General features: G+C 45.6%; 1 protein-coding gene across 1 annotated transcript; it reads right to left on the bottom strand.

The window, feature by feature from the left end:
- Nucleotides 1-20447: 20447 nt before the first annotated feature.
- On the bottom strand, nucleotides 20448-24191 carry NLGN3 (neuroligin 3). The gene is made up of 2 exons (XM_049643257.1): nucleotides 23377-24191; nucleotides 20448-22765 (listed from the first exon to the last, which is right to left on the bottom strand). The coding sequence occupies exons 1-2, from the start codon at nucleotides 24189-24191 to the stop codon at nucleotides 21922-21924; spliced, it is 1659 nt and encodes a 552-aa protein (XP_049499214.1). The 3' UTR covers nucleotides 20448-21921.
- Nucleotides 24192-24865: the final 674 nt, after the last annotated feature.

Raw genomic sequence — 24865 nt, 5'->3', positions numbered from 1 at the left:
AATCTCATGACACCAGCTGGGGCTCGAATTTATGGATTTTTTTTCAACAACATGGGTCCTAACTGCATTTCCATGACTCAACTAGGACTCAACTCATGAAATAGCAATCTATCACAATTTGATTGTGTGGAATTTCTTGAGAGATATGTTGGTGTCCAGAATGACATCTTCTTCACAGGTTTTTTGGGGGTGAGGAGGGTGAGTTAAACTGTTGTTTCTTGTGAATTTAAACTGTTAAATTCCTTAAAGGCAATTTAAAGGAAAATGTTGATTAAATAATAGTACAAGTGGTCACATGGATGTGACAAAAATTGTGAAGGTCATTCTTGAATGACTATAGTTTGGGAAATACTGCCACTCATGTGAGAACTGGGCTATTTTATGTCCTTGGAGGGTCTAGCAAGACACTCTTGCACTGACTGGCAGAAATGATTACATTATAATCTAATGGGTTTATGGAGGGTGGATTCCTGGTCCTGACTTGCTGGTCTCTAGTAGAGGGCTGAGGTAGCCTATGCCAAGAGGCAGGTATGTGGGCAGGCCCATCAGGAAAAGCTGGGTTGGGGCAAGGACTGAGGCAAGGACAGAGCAGCCCTGACCTTTGTAGCTCTAGATCTGTTTCTAATGGCCTTTTAAACATCTCATGGATGTTCCTCAGCACCTCTATTGTTATGTTGGAGTCAGCTTGTACTTACAACTGATCGTTGTTAGTTAGTAGGCTTTGCGCCCAGCATGGCGCCCAATGAGGGGCTTGAACTCACCACCCTGATATCAAAACCTGAGTTGAGATCAAGAGTTGGACACTTAACTGACTGAGCCACCCAGGAGCCCCTGTTAATTTTTTTTAAAGACTTAGGTTTTTTTAGAGGTGTTTTAGGTTCAAGTAAAATTGAGAGGAAGGCGCAGAGATTTCTCATGTACCCCTGCCCCCATGCATGATGGCCTACTCCATTATCAATATCCCCTACCAGAGTGGTACCTTTGCTATAATTAATGAACTTACACTAACACATCATAATCACTCAAAATCCATAGTTTACCTTAGGATTCACTCTTGGCTTGGTACATTCTATGGGTTTAGACAAATGTATAATGACATATATCCACGATTATAGTATCATCCTGAGTATTTTCACTGTCCTCCAAATCCTTTGTGTCCTGCCTCTTCGTCGCTCCCCTAACCCCCAACCCCTGGCAACCACTGATCTTTTTACTGTCTCCATAATTCTGCCTTTTCCAGAATGTTATATAGTCAGAATCATACAGTATGTAGCCTTTTCAGGTTGGCTTTTTTCACTTAGTAATATGCATTAACGTTTCCTCCATGTCTTTTCTTGTCTTGATAGCTCATTTCTTTTTAGCAATGAATAATATTCCATTATTTGGATGTACCATAGCTTATCCATTTACCTACTGAAGGATATCTTGGTTGCTTCCAAGTTTTTGCAATTATGAATAAAGCTGCTGTAAACATCTTTGTGCAGGTTTTTTAGTGGACGTAAGTTTTTACCTTTTTTGGGTTGAAAGGAATGTAATTTCTGGATCATATGGTAAGAATATGTGCAGTTTTATAAGCAATCACCAGACTGTCTTCCAAAGTGTCTTGCATTTTGCATGCCCACCAGCAATGTATAACAGTTCCCATTGCTCGATATTCTCCCCACCATTTGGTGTTGTCAGTGCTCTGGATTTGGGGCATTCTACTAAGTGTGTGGTGATATCCCATTGCATTTCCCTGATGGCCTATGATGTGGAGCATACTTTCACGTGCTTATTTGCCATTTATATATCTTCTTTAATGAGGTATCTGTTAAGGTCTTTGGCCCATCTTAAAATCAGGTTGTTTGTTGTCTTCTTATTCAGTTTTAAGAATTCTTTGTATACTTTGGATAAGAGTTCTTTATCAGATGTGTCTTTTGCAAATATTTTCTCCCAGTCTGTGGCTTCTGTTCTCATTCTCTTGGCATTGTCTTTCACTGAGCGGTTTTTAAAATTTAAGCTTATCAACTCTTACTTTCATGGATCGTGCCTTTGCTGTTGTATCTAAAAAGTCATTGCCGGGGCGCCTGGGTGGCTCAGTCGGTTAAGCGGCTGACTTCGGCTCAGGTCATGATCTCGCGGTCCGCGAGTTCGAGCCCCGCGTCGGGCTCTGGGCTGATGGCTCAGAGCCTGGAGCCTGCTTCCGATTCTGTGTCTCCCTCTCTCTCTGCCCCTCCCCCATTCATGCTCTGTCTCTCTCTGTCCCAAAAATAAATAAACGTTAAAAAAAAAAATTAAAAAAAAAAGTCATTGCCATGCCCAAGGTCATCTGGTTTTCTTCTATGTTATCTCCTAAGAGCTTTATACTTTTGTGTGTTATACATTTAGTTCTATGATCCATTATGAGTTAAATTTTGTGAAGGGTGTAATGTCTGTTTCTAGATTTTTTTTTTTTTGCATAAAGATATTCAGTTGTTCCAGCACCATTCATTGAAAACACTATCTTTGCTCCATTGTATTGCCTTTGTTCCTGTGTCAAAGGTCAGTTGACTGTATTTATGTGGGTCTATTTCTGGGCTTTCTATTCTGTTCCATTGATCTCTTTGTCTATCTTTTGCCAATGCAACAAGTCTTGATTACTGTAGCTTTATAGTAAGTCTTGATGTTGGGTAGTGTCAGTCCTCCAAATTTGTTATTCTTCAATATTGTGTTAGCTATTCTAGATCTTTTGCCTCTCCATATAAACTCCATTAAAATCAGTTTGCTGATATCCACAAAATAACTTGCAGGGATTTTGAGTGACATTGCTTTGAATCTCTGGACCAAGTGGGAAAGAACTGGCACCTTTATGATATTGAGTCTTCCAGTCCATGAGCACGGAGTATCTATTTAATTCTTCTATGCTTTTGTTTATCAGAGTTTTGTAGTTTTCCGCATATAGATCTTGCACATATTTTGTTAGATTTATATCTAAGTATTTCAGTGGGGGGAGTGCTGATGTAAATTAGTATTGTGTTTCTAATATCAAGTATCTCTTGTTTGTTATTTGTATTTAGGAAAGCAATTGACTTTTCTATATTAACCTCATATCATGCAACCTTGCTATTAGTTCCAGGAGTTTTTTTTGTCAATTCTTTCAGATTTCATAGACAATCATGTCATTTGCAAACAAAGACACTTTTATTTATTCCTCTTCAATCTGTACAACTTTTGTTTTCCTTTCTTGTCTCATGTGCATTAGTTAGATCTTCCACTACAATGTTGAAAGGAGCGGTGTGAGGGGGACATCCTTGCCCTATTCCTGATCTTAATGGGAAAATTTTGGGTTTCTCACCATTAAGTATGATGTTAGCTGTAGTTTTTATTTTTAGATATTATTTGTCAATTAGAGGAAATTTCCTTCTATTTCTAGTTTATGGAGAGTTTTTTTAATTTTTTTTATTTATTTTTTATTTTTTATTTTTTAATGTATGAAATTTACTGTCAAATTGGTTTCCATATAACACCCAGTGCTCATCCCAAAAGGTGCCCTCCTCAATACCCATCACCCACCCTGCCCTCCCTCCCACCCCCCATCAACCCTCAGTTTGTTCTCAGTTTTTAACAGTCTCTTATGCTTTGGCTCATGGAGAGTTTTTTTTTTATCATGAATGAGTGTTGGTTCTTATCAAATGCTTTTTCTGCATCAATTGATATGATCATGTGATTTTTCTTTGTTAACCTATTGATGTGATTGATTACATTAATTGATTTTTGAATGTTGTACCAGCCTTGCATGCCTGGAATAAACCCCACTTGATCATGGCGTATAATTCTCTTTATACATTGTTGGAGTTGATTTGCTAATATTCTGTTGAGGATTTTTGGATCTATGTTTATGAGAGATATTGGTCTGTAGTTTTCTTGTAATGTCTTTGTCTGGTTTGGGTATTAGGGTAATGCTAGCCTCATAGAATGAGTGAGGAAGTATTCCTTTTGCTTCTATACTCTCAAAGAGATTATAGAGAATTGATATAATTTTGTCCTTAAATGTTTGGTAGAATTCACCAAACTAGTGAGTCCCTCTAGGTCTTGTGCTTTCTGTTTTGGAAAGGTTATTGATTCAATTTCATTAATAGATATAGGCCTATTCAGTTTTCTATTTCTTCTTGTGTGAGTTTCAGCTATTTGTGTGTTTCAAGGAATTGGTCCATTTCATCTATGTTATCAAATTTGTGGGCATAGAGTTGTCCGTGGTATTCCATTACTCATTACCCTTTTAATGTTCATGGATCTGTAGTGATTACCCTTCTTTTCATTTATGATATTAGTAATTTGTGCCTTTATCCTTTTTTTCCCCTTCTGTTAGCCTGGCTAGAGGCTTATCAATTGTATTGATCATTTCAAAGACTCAGCTTTTGTGTCACTGATTTTTTTCCATTGATTTCCTGTTTGCAATGTCTTTGATTTCTGCTCTAATTCTTATTTTTCTTCTGCTTACTTTGGATTCAATTTACTCTTTTTTTTTTTCTAGTTTCCTAAGGTGGAAACTTAGATTATTGATTTTAGATCTTCCTTCTTTTCTAACATGGGCATTGAATGCTATAAATTTTTTTCTAGGTACTGCTTTTGTTGCATCTTACACACTCCAATGAGGTTTTATATTAATTTTAATTTAGTTCAAAATATTTAAAATTTTGTCTTGAAGTTTCTTCTTTGCCCATGTGTTATTTAATACTGTGTTATTTAATCTCCATGTATTTTGGATTTTTCAATTATTTTTCTGTTATTGATTTCTATTGTATTTTATTTTTTTAAGTTTATTTATTTATTTTGAGAGATAGAGAGAGCATGAGCAGGGGAAGGGCAGAGAGAGAGAATCCCAAGCAGGCACAGGTTCTGCACTGTTGGTGCAGAGCCTGATGTGGGGCTCAAACTCACGAGCCATGAGATCATGACATGAGCTGAAGTCGGATGCTTAACCAACTGAGCCACCCAGGTGCCCGTTGATTTCTATAATTCCATTGTGGTCTGAGAGCAGCCACTATGTGATTTCTATTCTTTTGAATTTGTTAAAGTGTTTTTTTTTTTTTTGCCCTAAATGTGAATGTCCCAGTGAATATTCCATATGAGCTTGAGAAGAATGTATATTCTGCTGTTGTTGGACAAGTAGTCTATGGATGTCGATTGTATCCAGTTGATTGATGATGCTGGTGAATTCAACTATGTCCTTACTGATTTTCTGCCTACTGGATCTGTCCACTTCTGATAGAGGGGTGTTGAAGTCTCCAACTATAATAGTGGATTCATCTATTTCTCCTTGAAGTTTTATCAAATCTTGACTCACATAATGATAAGGAAGACTTTTTCAAGATAGGAGAGAAAGATTGGACTTAACCCTGAATACAAAAAATGACAAGTGGGGATTTATAGCCAATGAGAAGAAAGAAGGGGTCAGTGGGTGGAAAATTACCAAGAGGAGATGTCAAGGATGGAGGGTTCTTGTTAAATTCACCTAACAGTCTTGCTAGAGGCAATCCAAAGACTTGCACGTCAAGTGTAGGCACTGAAGAACTTGATCAGATATCAAGGGTGGGAGAATGACGTAGCAGGAGTCTTTGCTAAGACTGGGTTGTGAAGGCCAAAGACAGAATGAGGGCCATGGTTGAGGTCTAGTGAAGAGAGGACTCACAGGAGCCTAAAGTGTGGTCAAGGAGAGAGTCTTTGTCAATCCTACTGTTCAAAGAAAGAAGAAATATTCTTCTTTCCTGTAAATAGTTTAAATCCAGGGGCGTCTGGCTGGCTCAGTCGGTAGAGCCTGTGACTTCTGATCTCAGGGTCATGAGTTTGAGCCCCACATTGGGCGTGGAGTCTACTTTAAAAAAAATGTAAGTCCATTTAAATTTTTTATTAATTAAGGACCAGTTGAGATTTGGTAGTAGAAGATATTTGTTGGATGGTGTGAACTGTCAGGCATTTAATAAGGGGAATTTCTACAAAAACAAAAGAAAAACAAAGATTAATGGTTACAGAAGACTATAAATCCAGTTCCTGAGTCTGGAGGGCAGCTAATCAAGAAAATTTGTAGGCACTGGGCTCAGAGCATCTTTCAATGGTGGAACGAGGACAACAGTGGCAATCTGACAGATTTCCTGGTTTACAGTTTGCAGGGTTATTTCCTGGAGGAGAGCATGGAAGATGCAGATCTTCCAGTGAACGTCCTGCATGGCCCACACAGCAGCAGGCACAAAGGTTGTCCATATGTGATCTGCTGTGGTGATGCCTCCTTTGAAGTTTATATCAAGTTGTCCAGCTTCGGCTTATAGGGCTTCTTTAGATCCAGGGAGTAAGCCAGCTACAAGACAACCTGGAGTCCCAAGAACGTTCTGGGCAGTCAAGTTTCAGTTCTCACTGGCACCAAGTCAGGAGAGTGGGAAAAAAATTGGAAATGCCAGCTTGGAGAGTTATAGCCATATATTGAAGGAAACTAAAAGAATTAAGACTTGGTAAGGACTGGGGTGCCTGGGTGGCTTAGTCAGTTAAAACATCAGACTCTTGACTTCGGCTCAGGTCATGATCTCACAGTTGGTGAGATCAAGCCCCTTGTAGGCATGTCCTTGGGGTGTGCGCTGACAGTGCAGAGACTGCTTGAGATTCTCTCCCCCTCTCTCTGCCCCCCCCCCCCCGCCACAGGCTCATATGCACAGACTCTCTTCTCTCGCTCAAAATAAATAAATAAACATTAAAAAAAAGAATTAGTAAGGACTGACATACAGTGTGTAAGACAATAAGATCCAGTCCAATTCACAGATAGATAACAAAGTAATAAGTAAAATGAGTTACCAAGAGTGGAAAAACAGCTCAAAGACAATAAATGGGAGTAGAATCTAATAAGCCACAAAGGTATGCTATAGTTTTTGATTGAGACATAAAATTTCTCTCTATAGTCACCCCACCTTTTTTATTCTTGCTTTCATAATGAATCTGATCTTGTTAGACTTGGCCTGATTATTAGCATAATGCGGCAAGAAATAGGCCTTTTTAAGTTTTCTTTGCTGGAGCATCTCATAAGGAATCTCACATTAGACCTTTAAAAGCCTTCTGGAGGCTCGGAAGCCAAGCCAAGAACTTGCCACCAGATTTCACCTGCAATACCTATAGATTTGGGCAAAATCATCTCTTCTTGAGACTCCTCCTCCCAAATAGCCTAAGATTCCTGGGTCTGCCAGAAAGTGCCCCCCCCTTACTCACCTGTAAGGCTGGCAACACTGTTAGCCAGGTACCAGGCAGTTTTCCCAAGATGACTTTGTAAGCTTTGGTTCCATAAAGTGAACCTTAGTTCCTTAAAACTGGCCATATCTGATTCTGTGCACATCATTCTCAAATATGACATTCCAATAAAAGTTTTGGTTATATAGGCAATGTTTCCAATTATGTCTTATTACGAAGAGGACAGAGTCTTATTGAACTTATGCAAATAATTATATTGCCACGGAAAATAAAAATACTCAGTAAGAGCAGAGCCTGGGTGGCTAAGCATCGGCTAAGCATCCGACTCTTGATTTCAGCTCAGGTCATGATCTCATGGTTTGTGAGTTGAGCCCTGCGTCGTGCTCTGTGCTGACAGTGAGGAGCCTGCTTGGGATTCTGTCTCCCTCTCTCTCTGCCCCTCCCCCTGCTCTCGCGTGCACACTTGCTTCCTCAAAAATCAATAAACATTAAAAAAATAGTGAGAGATTTCAAATTCTGGAGAGATTAGTTAGGGAGAAAAGATAAGTGTTTCATTGCTGTTCACAAAAGAATAATCTTACTAGTTGTTACGACTATAGATACATTAAAAGAAAAGAGAAAAGCGTTCTTAAAACCAGCAGCAATATTCCAAACCAAAGCCATAATTATCCTTCAGCAGTTCCCTCAGTCCCATGGAATTCATTCTTGCTCTGCTTGATCTTGAGTTGGCAGTTTTATGAACCCATTAGCTTCTCCACTGGCGTACTAAAAATCTTGACTCAGTCCAGTGGTGTGGTCTCCAAATCATTTAAGCAATGCCATCAGAAGCCTGTGCCCCAGTCTACCTGGCACAGTCCTTTCCATGGGTCTCTGAGACTGCTAAATTTTCAGGAGTTTTGTGAATGGGTGACCATCACATTGGTAAACTTGAAGTTGACCAGGGTGGTCATATTTACACCACAGTAACCAATAAATAAAGTCTCTCTCCACCAGCCAGACCTGGTACTTAAACATTTACCAGAACACCACTGACCACTTCCAACTCAACATGTCCCAAACTGAACAAACTACCTCTTCCCATAAAACCTGCTTCTCATCCTAAACTCCCAATCTCTTTGTGAATGATGTCACCATAGACCTAGTTGTCAAACAAGAAATCTCGAGTTGTCCCTGGTTCCTTTATCCTGGTCACTCACCCTGTCAATCACTTCTGACTCTTGTCAACTCTCCCTAGGGAATGTTTTCCTGAACTAATCCTCTTTGTCATTATCTTAGTTCACACTCCCATCATCTCTTGCCTTCACAATGGCAATAACCTTTTGAGTGACCTTCTTAACCCCAGTGTATCTGGATGTTATTTTCCCTGTAATCTTCCGAAAACACCCCAGTGCAAGCCAGTCACTTGCCGACATAAAGACTATAGGTGGTGGGGCACCTGGGTGGCTCAGTCGGTTGTCAGACTCTTGGTTTCAGGTCAGGTCATGATCTCACAGTTCGTGGGATTGAGCTACGCATCGGGCTCTGTGCTGACAGTACGGGGCCTGCTTGGGATTCTCTCTCTCTCTCTCTCTCTCTCTCTGCCCTTCCCCTCCTCCTGCTCTCTCACAATAAATAAATAAACTTCAAAAAAAGACTATAGGTGGCTCTCCTTTACCTGTGGGAGCATGTCCAGGACCTTCAGCAGCACCCACAAAAGCCTGTATAATGTGGCCACGAGTCTTCTTCAGACTCATATTCCCACCTCTCCCTACCATATACCCCATGGTCCAGTTTGAATTACTCATTGCTCCCTAAATGTGGTCTACTCTTTCAAAACTTTGTTTTGGTCTGTGTTATTCCTTCTGTGTGAATTCTTCCCCACCACTCAGAGCCTGGGAAATTTCTCCTCTTCTTTAAAGATCCAGCTCAGAGCTAATATCATTTGGGAACTCTCCCAAGAAAAGTTAGTCTCCTCCCCCCACCACATACACAGTCTGTGCCTCTAATATAGAACTAATCACACAGTGTTGTCACTACCTGTTTTAAAGATACATAAAGACACTATACTGTGTCTTAACCCCAGAGACTAGCACAGCACTTGCAACATGGTGAGAGCACCAAAAATGTTGAAAAAAGAGACGGGAAGGTGAATGAATGGAGTTGATTCCTATCTCTGATAACTGGAATGTTTCCTGATCTGTTGTATAAAAGCCCCTACCTTAAGCCCCTACTCTGGTGCCCCAGCTTCTTATTCCTACCTTGGTGCCCTGCGTGGCACCTTAGTCTTCACAAAAGTACTTCTTTATCTAGCTCTTGCCAGACCTTTTGATGGCTGGCCTCCTGCTCTGGAAGCCCAGGCCCCACGGCATAGCCTCCTGGCTGTCAACCACCTGCCTGCCTGGGCTTCCTTCTAGTGTGTGCTGCATCCCAGATGCTTGCTCTACCTGCCTGTCTAAATGGCTGGCTGGGGTCCCTGCTGCTGCTCCTGGAATCTTCTGCTTTTCCCTAATCTGCTCTCAAAGTTCTGGTCATCTCTGTTCTCCCTTCCCCTGCCACCAAAGGAGTCCCATTTTTACTCGCTGATTAAGTAGAGCACCCAATTAAATTCATGGGCTCCAGACAGTAACTGCCTAGATTCAGATCTCACCTCCTCTACTTATAGCCAGCCAGTTGTGTGATCTCGGGGCAAGTCACTTCAGCTCTTGGAACCACAGTTGGCTCATTTGCAAAATGGGCATGATAATGATAGCTACACCATCAGGTCAATGTGAGATTTAAAAAGGTTGATGTGGTCAACACAGTACCTGGCATATAGTAAATAGTCAACAGCAGCTTGCTGTCATTATTATTTTTATCTTTCCAGTATCTAGGACAGAGTTGGCACTCAGAAACGTGTGTTGAGAGGGGAGGAGGAGAAAGAATAACAATCACTGGCTATTCAAGTTTTCCTGATTAAAGTCACCTCCATCTGCTAATTTCACTCCTACCTCAGGATGTAAATACATTATGACCATTTGGTTCTGTCACTCAGCTGAAGTCCCACCTCCTCTAGGAATCCTTTGCAGTTGAGAGCCAATAGCTTCGTTCATTCCAATCTGCCTGGACCTAAAACTCTCACAATTGCTCACTCCTACTATTCCCTGCAATTACACGCATTTATCCTGATTCCTTAGCCCCCAGTTGCGATGACCCCAGGTGCATCCGTGGGGTGTATCTCTGCACTATACATATTATACTACATCTTTGCCCACTTCTCCCTCCCCCACGTGTATGTGCTTTCTGCATTTTCGGTGTCAGTCAGCCCTTGTTGGCACTGACTGTCAGGGCAGGGACTCTGTGTAAACCATGGAGAACAGACAGAGCCTTGGACAGCGAAATGCACCAGAATTGCTCTGTGATGGAGAGAAGGTGGAAGCAGAAGGTGGGGAGGGGACAAGATTTGCGTCTCCACTTACTTTTCACCCCAGCAGGGGTAGAAAGCAAGCCGCCTCTTTCCTGCTCTGTTGGCTACATTCCTCTCAGAGGCCAGAGGGGCAAGCCTGGACAATGCAAATGAGCTGTGGATGAGACTTAGCCAAGGGGCCTCCAAAGGGAGAGCAGAGGGGCTGGCTAGGAGGGACTAGAAAAGGAAGGTGACTGCCTATTTCTCAGCACCTTCTTTGTTTCCTCAAGCGGAGAGCTACTTCTTTTCTCCTGAAGACACAATAACAAAGTGCAAAAGCTCCCTCTCAATAGATGCCCGAGTCCGAGAGCACTCTGCACACTGGGTGGTCCCTGAGTCTCTAGCCTTTGGTCTGATACTCAGACTCCCAGGAGTTTGTTGTGCACCCACTATGCACAGAGCCCTATACAAGGCAGTGTAAAGCCTAGGCGGAACTGGAAGCTTTCACTCACAGGCTTTAGCTGTGGCATAAGCGACACACAGCAGAGAAGTGGTGATGACTGTGTGAGCATGAAAGAACAATTGAGCCTACAAGCGCCCAAAGGGGACCCATTTAGCCAGTTCCTTGCCAGCTTCCTGCTATAGATCTACTGGCTTCACTTGGCCTTACCCAGGAAAGTGTGCTGTGAAGACGTGCATGGGCACAGCGTGGCTAGGGCCCCTTGCCCAGGTTAAAGTCCATTCATGCACCTGTTCAAGTGGACTGGGTCCAGGACAGCTTCTTGGTTCAGTCTCAGCCCCTACTTGTCCTTGCGTCCCCGCTTCCCTCTCCCCACTCATGAAGGACTCATGGTCTGTCTCCTCTTTAGGGCGGTGGTCTCCAGCAAAGTTGCCATAGGTGCCCAGTACAGATGCCCAAGACCCATAGAAATGTCTGAAAACTCCCAATCCCAATTGTGCCTCCCTCGGTGAGGCCCGCCGTTGGAGCGGAGCAGCTTGACCTTTGCTGGGAACTCAGAGCTACCCGGGGCTCGGAATTGAATGAGAACAGAGGCAGAAGCCCTGCTGGCGTTTCTCTCTCACCCACCCCCGGCGTGTGAAAGAAAAAGCTGAAGGAGCAGTGACGGGTTAAGCTCCTTATAAGGAAATGAACCTCCTCTTTCCTGTACGGCGATCGTTTTTGTGCTCCTATGTTTCAAGGACCCTGCAAAAACTATGCCCGATAGGATTCGCCAAAACCATTCCCCAGGGGTTTGAGGGCCAACTAGGAGCCGAGGAAGCAGGGACGGGCGGGGCGGGGCTGAGGAAGGCGACTGAGCGAAGATTTTGAGGGATGAGTCATCAAAAAGAAGCTGGGAAAGAGAGCGGAACTAGTAATCTGAGCTGGGAAGGAGACGAGCGTTCATTAGTCGCAGATCGTGTCAATCACGTCCACTCCACAAATGACCTGAGAGCCTTCCGGGCCTCTCAGACCGGAAAAAAGGGTCTCGGTGGGCGGTCTAACGGCTTTGAAATCGGAAAAGACCGAGCGCCAGTGGCCGGCCCCGGAGTCTGATAGCACAGGCAGGCTTCTCAGAAAGATGGCGTTTGCCATCAAGGTCACATGGCCGCTTTAAGGGACTAGACGAAATACTAGCTGAGAATAATAGGGACGGCCCCCGTAGGATCCAGATTTTCAGAAGCAGGCTCAAATCAGAACATTTTCCCTATGAGACCCAGAAGCACACTTTTTTGTCAGAACACACGTCCTATGAAACAGCAAAACAGTATGTGAAGGGGTGGAATTTCACTGGGGCTCTTCTCTCTCAAGGAGCAGGCAATGGTCGGGGAGCCCAGGGGCCAAGGTGACTGCAGAACCAGAAGGCAGCACCTATGGTTTAACCTGGGACCGCCAATCTCACCAGATCCACGTTAAGCTAAAGGCTAGGCAACTTGGTCTAACTTCTGACCTCTCACCTGTTTTGAAAGGTTGCCTTGTACATTGCACCAGAGAAGGTCACGTACCGTTAGGCGTTAGTTGATCCAGGATAGGATGAGAAATGTGAGTTACCTCATAAACTCATTTGTTTGTATGTGCTTTTGTTCATATTCTTAGCCCTTCGTCTCCTAGCACACGTTACTTTTGAAAAGTGGCAACCCTGTTACTGAACTACGGGATAAAAAGGGATTTGGCCCAACTTCTTGGCCTGTCCAGATAGGGGGCCTCCGCTCCTGCCGCCCTGTATTGTAGACACCAGGGAAGAGTGGGGCATGTAAAAGTAGTGATCGAAGAATGGAATCACTCCAATCTGAGTCCTTCCTTTTGCACTTAAGCCGTTTTCATGCTCCCGTCCACAATGCACACTCCAAACCGAGAGCTGGCCCGGGACTCATCAGCACTCGGAAGAGCCTGAAAAGGCAATGTCTGAGAGGGTAGCGCACAACAGAAAATAAGACTTCAAGGGTACCTGAGAATGGAGGCAGTGGTGTGTGTGTGTGTGTGTGTGTGTGTGTGGGCGGGGGGGGGGGGAATTAGCCTTTTCACTAGCTCAGTCTTGTGCTTACTCAGCTCTGGCCATCCCAATTCAAGCCACCCCCTCAGTCTACCCTCTACTGTTGTCCCATTGTGAGGCATCCTCAGACCAATCTGCTTTTAGTTTGATTGATGGCTTTGAATCTATTCAAGAATGGGGCTTGAGGGGAAAAGGGGCCACCATGTATTCCATTCTGTGAGGCCCTGGCTCTCCCTCCCCTAGCCTTGCGGAGAGAAGGGCTGCAGGAATGCTAAGTGTGGCCTCAGGAGTGGATTTCTTTTTGGGCTCATTCTAGAAGAGCTCAGGAGGAAACAAAGCTTAAACCCCAGCTCACGGAGGGAACAGACCCTTTTACTATGACTCCCTTGGCCACCCTGGGGACACACAACTATTTCTCATGGTCAAGTCTGAAAGAGAGCTTCTATCATCTGTCACAGATATTCAAGCCATCAGGAGAGTGTGTGTGAGTGAGTGGTGGGTGGAGGGGGTGGGGACATGGCAAACACAATCCTCTAGAACTTGGTGGGAGGAGGGAATACACATTCCCAGGGGTACTCTGAGGAAAAGAGAAACTTTGGTGGCAGAGGAAAGGATGGTTATGAGGCCTGGTGTAGCACTTTTCTTTTTTCTCTGGTATTTTCCCTTACCCAGACCCCAGAGTGCCCCCTAAGTGAAGGAAGCCAGCCCTATGCCTAGTAGCTGGGTGGCAGCTCGGTGCTCCAAACATGGGAAGGAGGCTGCGGCAGCAGCATGCTATAGCCCATCTCTGACACCAGGTGGCACCAAATTACAACCATAACTCCAAAGAAACCAGGAAATGGACCTTGAGAGCCCTTGAACTATTTTCCTCTCCCTCCCTGCTCCCCACATGGAATTGAAGAAAAAGAAGAAGCCTTTTGGATATGGTGGAGAACTCTGCCTCAGCAAAAACGCTTGAATCCTTGAGCTAGAGCCACTTCCAGCTAAAGATTCCTAGGATTTAAATGTGGCCTTGGTCTCTGCCCTTCCTGGAGACCTGTTTCTCAGCTGCAGATAAGGAAAAAGGTGATTTTCCTGGATTCTTTCCAGATGCCTCCACCCTGCAGAAGAGTTTTTCTCCGAGGAGGTGAGCTGAAGAATAACAGACAGGAGACCGAGGAGGCTCTGCTCAAATGCCAATCCCCATTCGGAAGGACTAAATGCTCCATTGTGGGGATGCTGCGAATGACCATGTCCACAAAGGTGGAGATGTAGCAGGCCAGCCTCATCGCCTCTTGCAGTCAGACAGGACTGCTTCCAGCACCTCAAACACACTCTTCAAATTGCCAACTCCTAGGCTCCTCCACCTCAAATGTTGTCCTCTCTCAGCCATTTCAATTTGTCGGATCGGCCCACTAGACTTCCAAGAAGCCCTCCTGGATTTCCTCCGGTCTGAAGGAACCCCCACCTCTTCTAAATTACCATAACAACTTGTGCCATTTGCCCTATTCTTTTCCTTCTTAGTATAGCTATTTGGGAACAGACCTCCCCTACAAAACTGTGAGCTCCCTGTGGGGAAGGGCTACATCTTGTCTTTTTATAACATGTACTCATGAACTTGGTAGGTACTCAATAAATAATAATAATGTCTTACATTTGGATGGTGCCTACTGTTTACAAAGCACACTGACATCCGTTTCCCCCACTTAATCCTCAGGACAGCCCTACGAGGTAAGTGTTCCCATCCCTATTCTACAGACGAGCAAACAGAATCAGAGAAGTGAAACAACTTTCCTGAGATCACACAGCTAGGCAGAGGCAGAGATGGGTCTGAATGCAAGTTTTCTGACCCCAAATCCAGCTTTCAGCTTCCTACAGCTGAGCCGTTGGCTGGAAATTGCTTCGTGGAGACTGAAGGCAAGGGACTCATGGCGGCGACTGGGGAAAAAGAAGATCTAAAGGTCACATTCCTCTTGTTTCATTTCTGCTTCCTTCTCTCCTTGGTCCCTTGTTTCCTTTCTGCTTTCTTCTCTCCTCAGTCCCTTGTTGCCAAAGAGGATTGCAGAATGCAACCTTATTTTGTTTAAGAATGTCCTGGTGTGAGATGTCCTTGTGGATAAGAAGGGAAAATGTGGGGTGAAGACAGGACAGTAAGGTGTATTCACAGCCGGTGACTAATGGATCTTTGTCAGCCTGGAGGGAGGTCCCTGGCCTGTCCGATAATTTAAGTAACAACTCGGATCAGGACATTGATGGCATGCTGATCAAATTTGTAAATGACATGAAGCTGGATTCCGGAAGATCCTGGGACGCCATAATGAACCAGGCAAAATAAATGTAAAGCTTCATAGTCTAGTTTGTCAAACCAAATGCTTAAGTGCAAGGTAGGGGAGATGTGACTTAATGATCTGTGTGAAAAAGGTTTCAGTAGTTTGAGGTGCCTTTAAGCTCATTATTTTTTGACAGTCACTACCCCAAATGCTAATACAGGGGGCGGGGGGAGGCCAGGATGCAGGAGATCACAGCTGTGCTTTCTTCTCTGCTCTTTAGACCACAGTGTCTTCAGCCTCGGACACTACACAGGAACAGAGGCACTAGCAACCTAGAGCATGCACAAGAGAGAAAGACCAGGAGTGTGGGAGGATTTAAAATCATCATATATGAACTACCGGAGCTGTTTAACCTGGAGAAGCGATTGCCAGGATGGTGGCGGCAGTTCAGGAACTAGTTTTCAAATATTGGAAAGTTCATAATATAGTAGAGGGATTCGCCTTGTTTTGCTTTGTAAGAGGGTGCCATCAGGAGCAAAAGGGTGCATGTTATGGGGAAACGTATTTTGACTCAACCCAAGGAAGAACTTTATAATAGTTTGAAATGCCCAAATATTGTGCAATGGTCTGCGTTGAAAGAACAAGATTTTCACATCACTGGAGGTATTTAAGCAGAGGCAAGATAACAATTTGGCAAGGAGGTTGCAGAAGGGAATCAAGCATCAGATCATAAGGGAGGGGAATTAGGCAACCATTATGGCTGCTTTTGACACTGTAATTTTGAGATGGGGGGGGGTGCTGGAGGTGAAAATAGTCTTAGCCTTCAGAGTAGGTACCTCTTAACCTGTTATTATCTCTGCTTCTAGTTTCTCCTCCTCCAGCCTGCCCTGCACCTAGGCTCCAGAAATATTTCCCTGAATTTCTCTGCCATGAGACCTTCCAGCTCAAGTATCATAGAATCTCAGTAACCCTAGTCATCTGGTTTGGTCCTTTATCAGATGCTTCCATTGCCTTTGCATCATCCGTATGGAGTGGTTGTCCAGTCACTGCTTGATTATCTCTGGAGCTGGCTACCTTTTGGGACAGTCCATTCTAATTCCAGAGAGTACTACTAATCATTAAAAAGTTCTTCCTAAACATACCAATGCGCTTATATTAGGATGTTGAGATTAGGATTTTTTTTCTGCTGTGTTTTTAAAACTGTTGGTAATAAATTCTACAAAGACTTCAAGAGGCTGAGATCATAAGCTGAAACTTTTATTAAGATTTTTTTTCATTATAGAAAAGAAAGAAAAAAAGAACCTTCCTTATGTTGAACCAAAATCTGCTTTCCCCTGACTTTCACCCATTAGATCTCAGCGCCCTTGGAGTCATACACAGAACAAATCTGCAGCTTCCTCTTCCCCCTTGAGTCCAGCAATGATTTGCTGACAGTAGACAAATCTCTCTCTGAATTTGCCAGTTCCCTCGCTGCTCTCACCACTTTTTCTCTGCATATACTTTTGTTGACGTCTCCTTTGAGGTGTGATGCCTGCACTGAACAGAGCAGTGCAGAGTGGCACAAGATGATCACCTCCTTTATTATGGACAGTATACCTTCAGTAATACAACCGAAGGTCAGAATACTTTTTGTAGCAACAAAACTGTGCTTTTGACTCATCGCTCATGATGAGCACTCATTTACTCTGAAACCCTTTAAGCCATCCCTCACATCCTACATTTGCAGTATTAAATTTGGGAGTTCAAATAAATGACTTTATATTTGTCCCTAGTAATTTTCATTTTCCTATAGTGTGTCCATTACACCAGCCTCTTGACATCTCTATGAATTCTGATTCTGTCATCTCACCTTTTGGGTCTCTCTTTCATTACATCATTACAAAATATATGTAATTTTCAAATTTGATCTAGTGACATGAAAACAGAACCCTTTTGTGTGTAGTCATTCGACTGGCTAATAACCCGCCTAAGTTTATCTTTATCCATTCCACATTTCTCCATATTGTCCCAAGACTGTCACGAGAGGACGTTTTGTTGCACTCCAGATACATTGGAGGTATAGGATTCTCCTCATCTACCCATCCAGGCACCCTAGTGACGGAAATGAGCTGAGTGGGGAATTATTTGTTTGTCTGGCCTCCAGGCGAGGGCCGAGAGATCTTTGCTTCCTTCTGTAAGTGCTCACCAACCGTCCTTTTAATCATTTGTTCTAGAATCTTGCCCTCGATCAATATTAAACATATTGATCTGTAACTTGTGGGATTGATCTCTTCCCATTCCTAAGAGTGTGGAGTCACATTTGCCCATCTCTACGCTGCAGTGTGCATCTTCTTTGCTCTCCATGGGGTTTTCTAACTTGAGGTGCAAGTCTTTGTGATGCCCTGGGCTGTTATCGACCCACACTATGAGATGGAGTTATCCAGAGCCCCTAAAGGCTCTCTTGGCCTAGACTGCCTTCAGGAGTCTCTCTGTGGTGCTGCTTTGTCCTGTCCACTCTGAAAATCCTTCTCCTTGCAGGAGAGAAGGGACAAAAGGGGAGCTGAGGGGATTCTGTTTTTTCTCTCTAAAGCCATTAGCAAAAGAGTCAGGGTGTCCTATTCTGTGTCTGATGACGGTCAAACGCTTCTGCTGCTTCTGCTGTTATGAAGACCTCCACGACCTGCCTTTCCCATCTGATTTCCCACCCTTTAACTTGAACCCTCTGATTCGGTGAAGCCAGTCCCCTCACTGCTCCTCAAGCATGCCTAGATTTTCTTGTCTTCCAAGCTCAGGCTGAGGCCTTTCTCCCAGTTGGGAGTGCCCGGTCTTCCAGCTGCCCACTCAAATGCCACTGGAGAAATGTCTCCAGCTACTTTAACCTTCACCATGCAACTGAAGTCACGTGCTAGACTCTGCACTTCATTTTATCATAGTTCAGTTTTGTATTCCTTTTTAAAAAAATGTTTACTTATTTTCAGAGAGAGGGAGAGCATCCCAAGCAGGCTCAGCGCTGTCAGCGCAGAGCTCGATCTTCGGAACCACGAGATCACGACCTGAGCAAAAATCAAGAGTTGGATGCTTAACCGACTGAGCAACCCAGGCGCCCCTCAGTTTTGTACTCCTAACAGTGTACACCCCCAAAGGGGCTGTCTTCTCTCCCTCATAGTATAGAAACTAGCATCGGGCCAGGCCTACAGTCCCGATAATCGTACTCACTTCCTATGGAGACTTCCACAGTGACCAACCTCTGGCCCTTCACACACATACCAGTGGCTAAAATCCCAAGGTAGCTGTGTCCAGCTCCCCGAAGGACTAATCTAGAAACCAGATAAATTGAGGGATGCAGGCTGGACCTGGTCTAGGCACTAATTATTTTTGGATTGTGAAATGAAATCCAAGTACACCCTTAGCCCCCCTGCAAACAAGGGGCTGTGTTTTTAGCTGGGGCTCAGGACTGGTAGTAATGGGGCTGAGAACACTCAAGCTAGTTGGGCACAGCATTGACTGCCAATTAGACTGAACCCTTGCTGTCTTGAAGCCTAACTCTCGCAAAAGTGTGAAAGACTGACTGTAATGTATTATTGATGGGTCCGAAACACGATTGGATCTGGGTTTGCTACAACACCTTCAGTTCTTCAGGGAGAGGCAATGTCTAAATCCTCCCCCAAATCACGCGCGCGCGCGCACACACACACACACACACACACACACCAGAAAAGGAGGCCCAGTTTGGTAATACCTGAGATGGAGCAGTCACAGGATCATAACAACAAAGTTTCTGAATTGACCTGAAAACTTCATGTAATCCAGCCCTCTGCTTTTAGGAAGATGAACACCAGTGCTTTCCTTAGTAAGTCATTTCATTTAGTCACTATTATAGAGGACTTACTGACTCCCTTAGCAAAGTTTCTCCTTATGTCTACTGTAATATTTTCCCTTCTGCCATTCTCAGAAAAAATGGAGAAGAGACCATCATCTCTGTCCTTACCTAGGAGTTCAATTTTTGAAGATGATACAGCACACTTGGCACATAGTAGGTCTCCACAATTATTGAAGGTTGCCTCATCAGCTTCTTCCTTTCTAAATAATAATAATAATTTATGAAGACCTAGTCCTTTGGCACATTGGTTTGGCTCTTCTCCAGACCCTCTCCAGCTTTTCCACATATGCTGGAAATGTGTTGACCAAGGATAGACCCATTAATGCTTTAAAAGGCCAAAAAAAGAAAAATAAAAAGGACCATAGGAAAGGTCATATATGATTGGACTGGATCCTAGGTCTGTTTCTAACACTAACCGTGATGTTGGGCTTTTCTGGGCTCATTTCCCCAATTATGAAATAAGTGGGTTGTACTATAGTATGATTCTGAGGTTATTTCTAATTCTAAAACTCACACTCCGATTACTTCCTAGCAACTCCATGCTATATTTTTGTTATTATAAGCTAGTATTCACATTAGTTTGGGAAAGAAAAAAAGGAGGGAAAAAGGGAAGGAGGAGAGGGGCAGAAGGAGGAGGGAGGAGAAAACCAGTTCTACACTATGGACTCATTCAACTTGTGACCCATCCTGTCACTCTCCCCCCAGTTCTTTCTTTCTTTTTAACTAAAGTGTGTCCAGCCAACAATTGCCCAACTCTCTCATCCCCATGTACCATATTAGCATATTAGTTCTCAGTTTTGGTCTTGTGTTGATCCCATCTGAACATCATCCTGTCGTGTTGGTTCATCTCCCTCATTTTGTCAGGGTCACTTTGAAGAATTCTATTCCTGGTTTCTGAGGTGTCAGCAACCTTGCCCAACTGTCACACTTGATGAGCAGACTCCTGGTTCAGTCCTTCAGGTCGCTGAGAATAATATGAACTACCATAATGCTAACCCTGTGGAGCCCCACTGAATCTGTCCCCCGGGGTTGACAGGGAGCCACTGATGATAACCCTGGAGAGAAATCTCTCCCAGGGGCCCCAGGGCCTTCTCCAATTTTAATTCACAGAACAGGAAACAAGTATCCCTGGGGAGGAAAGGGCACCTGCTCTGTCAGTCACCCAAGGCCAGGGGGCATCCACATATCTGATGCTACACTGGATTCAGTCATGTATGAGAAAAAATTTCAGCATGTTAGAGGTCACACCTCTTCCTAGCCCCCAGTCTAGGATGAAGGCAGGATGGTGGTGATGGGGGCAGTGGCAGAGGCATTGGTGAGAAAGTGGGGGAGGGGGAGGAGAAGGAGTAGGAGGGGAGGAGGAGGAGGAGGAAGTGTTATTTTTGCCATTTCATTAGGAGGCCTGTGGTGCTGAGAGAAGGCTTCAGCTGCAGGAACCCAGAGTGTTGGGGGGACTTGGTGGGGCACGTTATGGGGGCAGCAACCTGCTTAAGATTGGACAGGCCTTGATGTGTGCAGGGGGGCCAGCAGAGTGCAGCCCAGACTTGTCTCAGCTTAAAGGCATGGGATGCAGAGGCAGGCTGGATTCTGAGCCCACAGAGGTGCCCTGTTGGGGGCGTCTGTTGGGGCAAGGCCTGTGCAAGGGAGGCAGATTGGGAGTGCTAACTGGATTTTTTATTTTTATATCAAGACACTGTGTTTAAAATTTTACAAAGGACAAACTCCATGGGTTTCCGTTAGTGTTTTAAGAACTTTTCTTTAAAAAAAAAAAAAGCCAACAACAACAAAAAAACACTGCCTTTTTGAAAGAGAAATGACAGACACAAAAGAGACTCTGTAAAGAAAATGGGGCGAATTTCTGATACCATTACCCCAAGGGCAGAGGCGGAACCCAGATTACACCCAGGGGCCCAATAATGACATGGCCTCCACTAGAACCTCATTCACCAAATCTAGGGTCCCCTGGTCTAGCCAGGCCAGTGCGTGCGGCCTTTGGGGAAAGCAGGTCACCCTGCAGTCTCTGCAGCCATCCACAGGGGCACAGAGATGGCTGGAGGGTTCTCCCCCTATGGCCCTCCAACCCCATCCAGCGGTAGCCCCTTCCTCCTTCCACCCCATGGTCTTGCTCAAATCTGTTTCTTTCTTGGGGTCATGTTTCTTGGTCGGATTGTGTGAGCGCTGGGGGTTCCAAAGACAGAGAGACCTGGGCCTGGAGCCTCCCTTCCAGAGCCTTTTGCACTCATGGGTTGGAGAGGCATTTGTTCCAAAATTGTTTTAAAAATCAACAAAAACAAGACCCAGAAAAAAGACCAAGTCTGGGGGAGAAAGAGCTACCCTGCTCTTTAAAGCTCCCAAGTCTGGAGTTGGTCGGTGGTGCAGTTCCAAGAGAGGCGGAAGGCGAGCACCAAGGGGGGTGTCCAGCTGGTGCTTTCAGGCCCCCAGGAATGTCTGTGATCAGGCTCAGGGAGCTGGCTTCAGCTGCTGTTCCACGGGTCCTCAGTTTCCCAAGGACTCATTTGCGTCCCCGTTTGAAGGGTTTGTTCAGGTTTACTTCCTTATTTGTGTTTTTGTACATGCGGGTGCATGTCCACGTCCATCTGTTTGTGCAGGTGGGTCTGCTGTTGGGTGTGGGTGCGTGCGTATACATATATGTCTGAATGTGTGTGTGTGTATGTGTGTGGCTGTGTGTCTGTGGCTGTGTGTCTGTGTGCATGTGTGTTCGTGGATCTGGGAGGGAGGAAGCCAGGAGATAGGCTGTGCTCTAGGCTGGAGCTATACCCGGGTAGTGGAGTGTGAGTGGGGCAGGCCAGTACTGTTGAACCCTGCGGCAAAGGTGTTATAAGGGTGCAATGTCTGCAGCCCTACCAGGGAGTTGGGAATCATAGTGATGGTGTTGGGTGTCATGAGTGGGATGTCATCAGGGGAGCGTCGCAGGGTCAGTGTGTAGTCAGGCAGCGCAGTGAGGCGCAGTGTGTCATGGGGGGGGCCAGACTCACATTCATGGTGGGTGGGGCCCAGCTGTAACGCTGCCAGCTCCTCCTCAGGAGCAGCTCCCAATTCAGGGGCCCCGGCTCCCCTCTGAGGGCTAGGCTGCCGCAGGGGCTCCTGACGCCGTTTGTCCTTGCGGTAGTAGAGGGCAGCGAAGGCCAGAACATTAAGGAACAGGAGGGAAGCCCCCACAGCGATGGTGACACTCAATTCAGTGGAGTAGTCACGAGGGTTCTCCACCAGGAGTGGCCCTGCATCCTGGTCCCCGTTCCAGGACCCTTGGGCATTCTCATTGCTGTAGGCAGGGGAGATTGCTGGCCGCTTGGTGCTCCAGGTCTTGCCGTTGGGCCTGCGGGTGATGTGGGAGCTGTGGGTGGTATCCGGGGGCGGCACTTTGGTGGTTGTGGACGTATAGTGGAACATGTCATGCAGGTTGTATAGGTGGGGCACCAGGTGTTTCCAGAAGGCCACCTTAGTGGCCCGGTAATGATCGCGGACCCTTGGTTTCAGCCCGATGTGAAGGTAGAGCTGGTCTCGGGGATTGTATTTGGACCAGGCCACTTCCTCAAAGCGGTTGGCCTTGGTGTGAATGAACTTGGTATCTTGGGGGACCGGCTTGTTGGGATCCCTGAAATACCACATGGAAATCTGGGGTCACCACTCTACCTACAAGAGGAAAGGGCCCAGAATTCTTCCTCTCATACCCACTTCTGAACCTCGTCCATAGTCTGTAACTGCCCACCATTTCCATGTTTTTCAGGGTCCCTCCTTCTGTCCATACCCCTCCTCTTCCCCAAGCCCTGAATTCCTATTGCCCACTGCATCATGGAAACTCATCGTTCCCTGTGCCTATCCTGTAAAGTCATGCTGTAGATGCTTTTTCTTCTCACGTGCTACGTTGCATCCATCAATATTTTCAGCTGCCTAGTTTTTCCAAGAACCCTTTAAAGGCTCTTTATGCACCAGGCCTCTGACCATCTAACCTTGAACCCCAATAGGTCTGCTGGTAACTCTCATTCCTGCTTGGTCCTAGTGCTAGGTGAGTTCTGAGCCTCAACAAAATTTTCGAGAAATTGCACGACTCAAAAGAAGGAAGAAGGAAGGGGGTGGAAGAGTTTACCAAGCAAGATTTTGGGAGTATCTTTAAAAAAGGAGATGATGGAAGAGGTTCAGACAGAGGAGCAGAGGGGAGGGCATGCTGGGGTCCCAAAGAAGAACAACCCCCCAATTTCTCCTTACCCGGTCTTGGCAAAGTTGGTCCAGTAGGTCATGACGACAGCGCTGAGCATAACGTCATTCTTGGAGAAATTGCAGGGAAAGAGGTCAGTGGGGCCTACCATAGGGACACCAAAAACGTAGGGTACTTCGTCCCCATGAGCTGCATCTGACCAAGCAGGCTTCATGAGGCTCTGGCAGTGATGGTAGAAGGCGTAGAAGTAGGTAGGTGAGCCATAGCGGGCATGCAGATCAGCGGTCACCACCGAGGGCTCCACCCACTGGTGGTCAGTGAAGAGCGCCACCAGTGTTTTGCGGCGGGTCTCAGGATTGTCACGGTCTGCCCAATCTGTGTACATGAACTTGATGGTCTCCCGCAGGGTGTCCTTACCCTCAGGATAGCCATACAGATTGTCTACGAAGTTGGAGACTGAGTAGTCAAAGTCAGTGCCAGAGACACCATCCTCAGGGTCCACCACCCCTTCCACAAACTTGAGACCCTCGCCCTGGTTGACACCTAGCATGATGTCATAGTTGAGAAACTCGCCCTGCTCCATGAGAATCTCAGGGTCATCAGGAATGACATCGCCATCAATCACAGGGCCAAAGGCCACGTGGTAGCGGGCTGGCTGGATGTCCTGCTCTACCAGCTCCTTGGCACTCTTTTGACGAAGACAGTCCACCATGTCCACCGTGTCTAGCACGTTACAGCCTACCTTGTCTGCCAGCAGGCTGGTATACTTCACTGGTTGGTAGTTCACAGCCCAGCTGGACAGAGCAGAACCACTTTGGATGATGGCCCTCTGGAAAAGCCCTGCAGAAGACAGGCGGCACCACATCAGACCTGTCACGTCACCCACAGCCTAGGCCTCCCTTGCCTGTCCCTGAGGGACACACTACAACATTTCCTCACTCCTTCCTTTGTTACTGAGGCTGCCCTATGGGTGGAATGAGCTATGCAAGAAGAACAAACCTTTTGGCTGGGATGATGGATTAGGACCAGCAGAGGGGTTGCCGGGCCCCTGCGCCGACTGGACCCCTGCCTGCTTTCTTGCTTCCTTGTTCTGGGAGGACGGTTGGTAACTTGAGGGTTAAGGGAATGCCAGAAAGAATTAACCCCTTGGGTCCCAGGCATCAGCTTCCTTATGCTCCCTCTCTTTATCTCTCCTTGTCTTCCCTCCTTGCTTCCTGCCCAGCTGGGCCCAGCTCTGTGCCAGCGCACCACCAGGGAGCTGGCGCTTCTGCCACAAAGGGGTCTTTTTCATGAGAGATGAGAAACGCAGGCAGGAGAGAGCCTCACATTCTGGGAGTTTGGGGAACGATTCCCGAGGGCAAAGGCCTTGGGGTGTGAAAGTCTCCAGGGAACGTGCCCTCCCAGGGTGTAGTCTCCACAGAGAGTTTCCTTTTGCTGAAGCTACTGATGCCTCAGATCCAGTTTCCCCCTGGCCAACAGAGAGCCAGTCCCCCAAACTCAAAAAGTGGGTGATTTGTCCCCCCTCCCCGGGGGGGGGGG

This window comes from Panthera uncia, chromosome X (assembly GCF_023721935.1).
Source record: "Panthera uncia isolate 11264 chromosome X, Puncia_PCG_1.0, whole genome shotgun sequence".
NCBI lineage: Eukaryota > Metazoa > Chordata > Mammalia > Carnivora > Felidae > Panthera > Panthera uncia.
This window is presented reverse-complemented; position numbering and strand designations above follow the sequence as displayed.